General features: G+C 47.0%; 1 protein-coding gene across 1 annotated transcript; it reads right to left on the bottom strand.

Moving 5' to 3' along the window:
* Nucleotides 1-2,027: 2,027 nt before the first annotated feature.
* Nucleotides 2,028-6,810, bottom strand: TOR1B (torsin family 1 member B). The gene is given in 6 exon segments (XM_027687842.1): nt 2,028-4,176; nt 4,334-4,461; nt 4,768-4,943; nt 6,185-6,450; nt 6,551-6,780; nt 6,782-6,810. Coding segments are annotated over 6 exon segments (1,107 nt in total). The 3' UTR covers nt 2,028-3,898.
* Between the last annotated feature and the right edge of the window lie 1,046 nt (nt 6,811-7,856).

The following is a 7,856-nucleotide window of genomic DNA, read 5'->3' as shown; positions in this document are numbered from 1 at the left end:
TTTCTTAGCTACCTTCTGGTGTTCTTTGCATTCAGTGATCTGATGTTAATTTTGCAGAAACTTACTCCATGTTGAGGAACAGCACACTACATTCCTGGCTGTTCAAGCTCTGCTTGAGCACAGGTATCTCCCTTTCTGAGTTCAAAGGGCATAGATAGATGTGACTCTGCTACCTGGTGACAGAGAAACAAATGAAGCTTGGAGTGGAAACTGCACTTCTGGACCATCAGTGCTAATAACACTCATGTGGTTTTTTTAGAGGCAAACTCCCTAGATGTGTGTGTGCTCAATAGTATCGTAAGGATGGACTTGGAGACCAGTTAAAACCCTGCTGATTTCTTCCCACTGTGGTGCCACTGCCTGAACACCTGCAGGCTCTAATTGAAGCCACCTGGGTTTTCAGTGGCAGCATCTTGAAGTTTTTCTCTGCAAGGGGTTAAAAAAAAGGGCCAGTAAGACTCCAGCTGTTCCAGTTCTTCTCTGAAGGGGTATGATATTTAAATTACCTGTCCTAGTATTTGTCAGCAAATGAGTTCTTCGAACTCAGGCATTTATCTGTTTCTTTGACTTCCTTATTACAGCAAAAACTGGCTAATGGAAAAAAGGAGATTTAATAATGATGAACTTGTTTGGTACCCTGTCCTCAAAAGAAACAGTACAATCAAGCAGTATTGTGGCTCTTCCAGCATTAAGTACTCTTACTTCTTTGTGTGCCTTTGCAGCATCAATATGAGCATTTGACATAGATTGGTAGCCAGTATTTCATTATATCACAGCCCTAAATGACTCGGGGTAGATGGAAGCTTCCTCTGGAGGTGTAGGAATGATGTTCAAAGGGTGGAGGCTGCCTCTGTTTAATCTCTCTTCTGTTCTGCAGACCTGGCCAGGAGCATTTCCATCTGGGTAAAACAAATAGGTGTGCCTGAAGTCACTCCCGTATTTGATCCTTCCGATCCTATCGTTATTCCTCCCCCGTGGACTGTATGGTTTCAGAGCTAAGGTCTTCACTCTGTTTTTCTTGCTGTGACTGGATAACTTTGGTCATTATTCTGTTTAATAGGCCACTTGAAACTGGATCAGGCAACTTAAAGAAAAACATCCAAGGGGGGAAAGCTGTGATGCCCAGGTATCTGTTGGCCAGGTGAGAGCAGCTCAGCAGTCACCAAGACTGAGTTCTGTTCTTACCAGAGTCCAGCACAAACAGCTGCTGCTTTAGTTCAACCTTCTGCAGGGAACCTTCCATGGTCTCATGCTGTGCTCATGAAATTAGAGGCCCTGGTTAGGATACAGGGATGCAGTAAGTTCTGCCCTCCTGCAGACAGGCAGCCTGGCCCCAGAACCTGCAATCAAACAGCGGAGCTGTCGCGTGTGCAGCACAGGGCAAAGTCCTGGTGAACAGACAGCTTATGCTTCCCATGCAGCCCCTGTAACACTTCCTTGTGCATCCCTGGAGCACAACACGTGGTTCACAGCAGCACGAACCACTGACTCTTGTGAGGTGTGAGTGTCTGCCAGCAGCTCTATCTCGCTTGAATTGAGGCATCACTTACACACTGGCTTCTTTTCAGTGCTCCAGAGCCTGCAGATGCTTTGGCTCATGAAGACAGGAAGCCTGTAGTCCCATCATGCCTTTGCCAGCTCAAGGAGAGGGGAAGAGCCACACTGAATGACAGCTTTGCAGACACAGCCAGAGGAGGAATAGTTTAACAAGCTACCTGAGGTGTGTTTGTCCTGCAGTGCCTGGCAGTGAGAGATCTGTTAATAGCCAGGAAGCAGAGCAGGCAGAGACTTTTAGGCTTTTTCATAGGTGTTTGTTTCTACCGAGCTGTATTTAACAGCTGAATTCCTTACTGTGCTGTTGGATGAGTCAACATGTTTGAATACCAACAGGCTATTTAATCTGCTTATCCATTGTCATAAACACCTTTTTAAGAATTAAGGAAGCCTAACAGATACGTGCAGTGCAGCAGGTTGCAAACTGCATAAACTAGTACTTTCCTATAGCTGAAAATCATTAAACCAAGAGAGAAAAGTAACTTAAGATTTATTCCAACTGCTGTACAGTAGTTAGTGTTTTGACATGGCACAAGTATTTTATGGAGTAAGTGAAACTGGATGCAGCATATACAACTATGAGTAAGTCAATTAACAGGCAAAACATCACACTGGAAAGTGACAGTCCAATGTCCCAAGGTTAATGGCCCGCTAGTTTGGCTCTGGAGATTGCATCAGTGGGAACAGTTTGCCAGCATTCCACAAACTCCATGTGGGCTTGTAAAAGGCAATTGACACTTTTCAGTTAGGGCTTAACATAAATGCTAAGCTCTCTGCTGTGATTTGAATTAACACAATTGCGATGAGACCTGTAATTTTGCATCACCTCTTAAAGGAAGTTTAAGTACAAGTGAGGGAGTAGATGCTGCAGTACAAAAATACCCAATCCTTTGTACCAATTTAAAAGCCACAGTACAATCAACCAAGTGAAAGGCACTTCTGTCTTGCACTACACTCTCTGATCCACAAATGATGGGTGATGAAGGAGTTAAAGCTTGCAGCAGAGTTTTAAACCCCAGCCTTCCCAGTGGGTGAAGGTTAAATTGATCTTTCCCAGCTTCTTAACTCATCACTCACCCTTTCACATAGGCATTCTTTAATGTCAAAAGCCACTATAAAACATACTTAACTAGTGAGGTAGGGGACTGTTGCTTAGACTTCAGCATAAAAATACACTATGAAAAATAATTTCTTCCATCAAACTGTCTTCCAAGTAAGGTGAGAGTAGCATTATCTACACCTCAACCAGTGGGTGCAGCTCAGAGGGACAACTAAAGATGTTACAGATTCAGCCCAGGAGCCAATGTGCAGATTAACCTGGCAAGCTGTAACAGTCAAATCCTCATGAGAGATTTTTCTGATTAAGAACAGGAGACTGGCCTAGTATGTTGTAACAGATCCCTCAGATGGGTCCCTCTGCTTAGGAAGACCTGGAGTCACAAATTCACTTACATCCCTTAAAGAATATAAAGTTTCTCTAATAATTTCTTTCTCCCCAAAGAAACATGGGGCAGTTACTTCCCTTCCCCACACCCTCTATTATTTAATAACAGATTTGCTGGAGGTCATTATGACTCATTATTTCTGTAGCAGGATATTTGGGATAATGCCACAGCTCAGCCTTTCCCTGTATTCGTGCCCTTCTATCCCTGAAATGCTTATTTGTAGAAACCACAACAGCATCAATCTACTGGAAGGACAAGAAGACTTCCACCATATCATCTTCTTAGTGCATTGAGGAGTTCACCCTTGCAGACATGATCATAGTCCTGAACACATCACACATCCCTCCATTTCACTATGAACATGAAAGGACCGTATACATGGAAGGGAATATGAATGCTTGGAAGAATTTCCCTGTTCTCCTTTGCTCTAGTCTAGTTTTTGTGGAATAAGGAATTAAATACTTAATAATCCCAGCACTTGGAAGAATAAAGCAGCAGAGACTCTATCCAGTGCAGTGTGTGTGTCACACTCAGAAATTCTCTACAGATTAAAAGAAAACTAAAGGGGTAATATTTGGATTGTTCAGAGATGAACAGTGGTTCAAGGCCAGGTTGGATGGGGCTTTGAGTGACCTGATCTAGTGGAAGGTGTCCTTGCCCATAGCAGAGAGTGGAACAAGATAATCTTTAAGGACCCTTTCAACCCAAACAATTCTATGATTCTATGTTAAGTTAAAAAAAAAAAACAAAACCAAAAACACACAAAAAAGCTACAAAGCCCACAGAGCTCACTCTGGTATTTTCACCATACTCCCTGCAACAGTAAAAAAGCATAAGTGCAAATACACAGATTTCCAAAAGCTCTGAAAGTGCTTTTGGAAACTTGAAGGGAGGAGAAATCAACCCCCGGCTCTCATATCTCCCATCACAAGGTCTTCATGAATATCTAGCTTGGCCTGTACAGTCTTGCAGCCTTTATCAGAGTAGATTTTCTGCTCCTTGGGGAAGTATGTCATCTCATCAGCCACTGCCTGAACAATGTCCTCATCCACGGCGTAGCCCCGGGCGGCCATCTCAGCCCTGACACACATCTTCACGTGCCTGTGCTCCAGGGGCAGGAAGGGCACAAAGTAGTCGATGAGGTTCCTGTCGATGATGCTGCTGTGCCACAGTCCACCTGGAAGAGTTGGGAAATGAAAATAATCATAGGAAGGAGTTTCTCTAAACTCGATCCCGCCCACAACAGGATCTGCAGGCCTGGCTGAATTCATAAAGCACTTTTGTCTCAGCCACTGAGGAATGAATTGCCCATTTTTCAGGGCAAAGTGACTTACTATTCTTGTTGTTGAAGACTCCTACAGAAAGCAAGGGCTCCAGGTCTTTCAGCTGAATATCCTCCCTGCGCTTTCCACTTGTCCAGAAGTCGAGAGCTGCTTTATTAATTAAGTCACCACCTGCATTGCTGGTCATAAAAGAAAAATGTACAGTGCTGAAATACAGACACAGCTGAACCAGAATTTCTTTTGCAGCCAGTTACTTGTATTCCTAATCTTGATATCAAACAAATCACCAGAACAGAATCCTATACTCCAAAATTTAGGGCAAGTCTCCAGTTCTTTAAATAGCCATCAGTGCCTGTCTTTGCACAGAGGGTCTTCAGAGTGGTTCCTTTGCTGTGCTTTGGATGAGGTCCCTTGGGAACGTCATTACCATCATAAACAAACACTTATCTCAGTATCTCAAAATGACAGAAACAGGTGCCACAGACCTGAGGAAGATGAAGATGGCTTTCCTGTAGGACACCCCATCCACCTCCTCGTAATAGTCCAGGAATGGCTTGATGGCATCAATGACACCTGGATGCATTTTGTCCATCTCATCAAAAATGAAGACAGAGGAGGGGCAGGCACTGACATTGCCCCGAATCCAGTTCTGCAGCTGTTCCTGGAACAAGAGGTTGAAAACCATTGAAAAACAAGTTTTTTTCTGGCTGTACTGCAAGATTCTTCCATGTGACAGGTTCTGGGGACACCCTGTCAAATGTAAGCATCCCACACTCACTGGTTGTACTTTTTCCCAAAGAAAGGACCATAATCTCTGTGACCGATCCCTTTGACGTGTGACACTGAATTTAAATGTGAACTCTTTTCTTGCTGACAGAGGAAAAAGACTTCCTAATTTCTTCTGCTTTGTGTAGGGCTAACACATGAAAATGGGGCTGAGATGGGAAGTATTAGAGAAATCTTTTTGTTTGTTTTAAAAAAGTCAGTTTCGTCTTTCATACGGAAACCACATCTATCAGTACATCAGTTCTGGGTTCCTTCAAACACTAAAACATGAAGATAAGAATTCTCCAATGACAAGGAATGAAGTCCCTTGGAAAACCTCTGATGCAGGCTGCACTTTCTCACTGCACAGTGTGTGGTGGGTTGCCCCAGCCAGGCACCCCAGCAGGATGGGAGAGAGGGGACAAAGAATAAAAGTGAAAAAATCACTGGGTCAAGATAAAGACAATTTGATAGTTGATGGAAAGAGGAAAAAAACAAGCAAAGGGAATCACTCACCCTCCTGACACATGCAGACCAATGCCCAGCCAGAGTTAGAGCAACAACCCCCTTAGAAGCCAATGACACACCACTTTTTATTTCTTCTACCCCAGTTTTTATTGCTGAGCATGACAAGATATGGTATGGAACATCCCTCTGGCCATCTGGGGTCAGCTGTCCAGGCTGTGTCCCCTCCCAATCCCTTGTCCACCCCAGGCTGCTTGATATGAGTGGAAAAGCAGCATCTTTAAGGCTGTGCAAGCACATTTATGTTACAGCCAAAGCACTGCTGCATTATCAATGCTGTTTTAGCCATAAATGCAAAATATGGCCCTGCAGGGGCTAGAGAGAAGGTTCCTTCCATCTCAGCCAGGATATTCAGTTGAGATGCTGGGACTCTCCTAGCAGCGAGCACATGAATCAGCAGATGGCACCGGTGAGAGGACAGCGCTAGGAAATTATCTCACATTCGATTCCCCGGCTTTTTGGTGCCTTTTCCTCTTACTCGCTGCATAAACTTCCCCCTCCGTCTCTCCTAAGGGCCAGCTTTGGAACACCCAGCTGCACACCCCCGGCTGCCAGGGATCTGGGGTGGGGGGGACGTGCAGGACAACCCCCTCTACCCGGGCCCCTCCTCACCTTGTAGAGCTTGACCTGGTCGTGGTGGGGGAAGTGCAAGGTGGCCAGGAAGAGATGGACGAACTTGCTGCGGAGTCCCGCGGGGTGGACGTTCTCCGCCAGGATCTGGCTGAGGAAGTTCTTGCCGGTGCCGGCCCAGCCGTGCAGCGACAGCATCAGCGGCTTCTTGGGGCTCGGGTTGTTGCTGAAGCCCAGCACCGCTTTCAGCACCACGTCCTTGGCCAGGTGCTGCCCGAAGAGCCTGCTGTCCAGCTGCGCCTTCAGCGCTGCGGGGGGAGAGGGACAGCTCAGCCCCGCCGGTCACCGCACACGCCCCGGGAGCGGTGACCGGCCGAGCGCGGGGCACCCCCCCAGCCCCCTCCGTACCGGTGGCGTTGAGGCGCTGCCCGTCGCGGGGGCAGCACTCCACGTAGCTGCAGTAGAACCTGGGGTGCGACAGGTACCCGGTGAGGGCGGAGGCCACGCCGATGGCCAGGCCCACGCTGAGCGGCTCCAGCGCCGCCAGCCCCGGCAGCAGCACCCACAGCAGCGGCACCGACGGCGCCATGGCGGCCCCGCGCGCGCGGCCCGCCGCCCACTTGCGCCTGCGCGCCCCCCCCCGCCCCGCCCGGCGCCGCCGCCGCCATCTTTGAGACGGGCAGGGCCGCCCTCACAGAGTCCCGGGACCCGAACATCCCAGAATCCCGGAATCCCTTCTGGTGGAAGGTGTCCCTGCCCACGGCAGAGGGTGGAACTAGATGATCTCTAAGGACCCTTTCAACCCCAGAATCAGTCAGGCCAGAAAAGGACCACAGCGGGTCATCTCGTTGCAAAATGCAGCATATGTAAAAATTTTCTTAAGGAATTATGTTCTTCAGTGTTTGATCTTTGTATAATTTCAAGCTGAATCAGAATCCCGGAATTCCAGAAGGCCTGAATCCCAAGTTCCCAGAATCCAAGAATCCTGGAATCAGTCAGGCTGGAAGGACAACCATACTGGGTCATCTTGTAGCAAAATGTGGAATATGTAAAAATTTTCTTTTAAAAGGATGTTGTTTGGTGTTTGATCTTTGTATATGTTCGAGCCCCTAATCAGAATCCCAGAATTCGAGAATCCCAAATTCCCCAAATCCAAAAATCCCCAAATCCCAGAATGCCCGGAACCACAAAATCAGTAAGGCTGGAAGGGACCACAGCAGGTCATCTTGTTGCAAAATGTGGAATATGCAAAAATTTTCTTAAAAAAGGAGGTGCTTTAGTGTTTGTGTATGTTCAAGCCTAATCAGAATCCCAGAATCTCGGAATCCTAGAATCCCCAGAATCCCAAAAGCAGTCAGGCTGGAAGGGACCACAGCGGGTCATCTTGTTGCAAAATGTGGAATACGTAAAAACTTCCTTAAAAAGATATGTTCTTTGGCATTTGATCTCTGTAAACTCTCAAGCCTAAGGCTGTCCAGTACAAGACTGAATATTAATTAATAAGAGCAGGGTCATCCCAGAGCACAAGGCACTGGATTGCATCCAGATGGGTCAGGGATATCTCCGGTGAGGGAGACTCCACACCCTCTCTGGTCAGCCTGTTCCTGTGCGCGGTCCCTGCACAGTGAAGAGGTTATTCCTCATGTTCAGGTGGAGCCTCCTGGGCATCGGTTTCTGCCCGTTGCCTCTCGCTGGCACCACAGAGCTGAGTCTG

Source organism: Neopelma chrysocephalum, unplaced genomic scaffold (genome assembly GCF_003984885.1).
Source record: "Neopelma chrysocephalum unplaced genomic scaffold, ASM398488v2 Primary Assembly neopelma1_74, whole genome shotgun sequence".
NCBI classification, from domain to species: Eukaryota; Metazoa; Chordata; class Aves; order Passeriformes; family Pipridae; genus Neopelma; species Neopelma chrysocephalum.
This window is presented reverse-complemented; position numbering and strand designations above follow the sequence as displayed.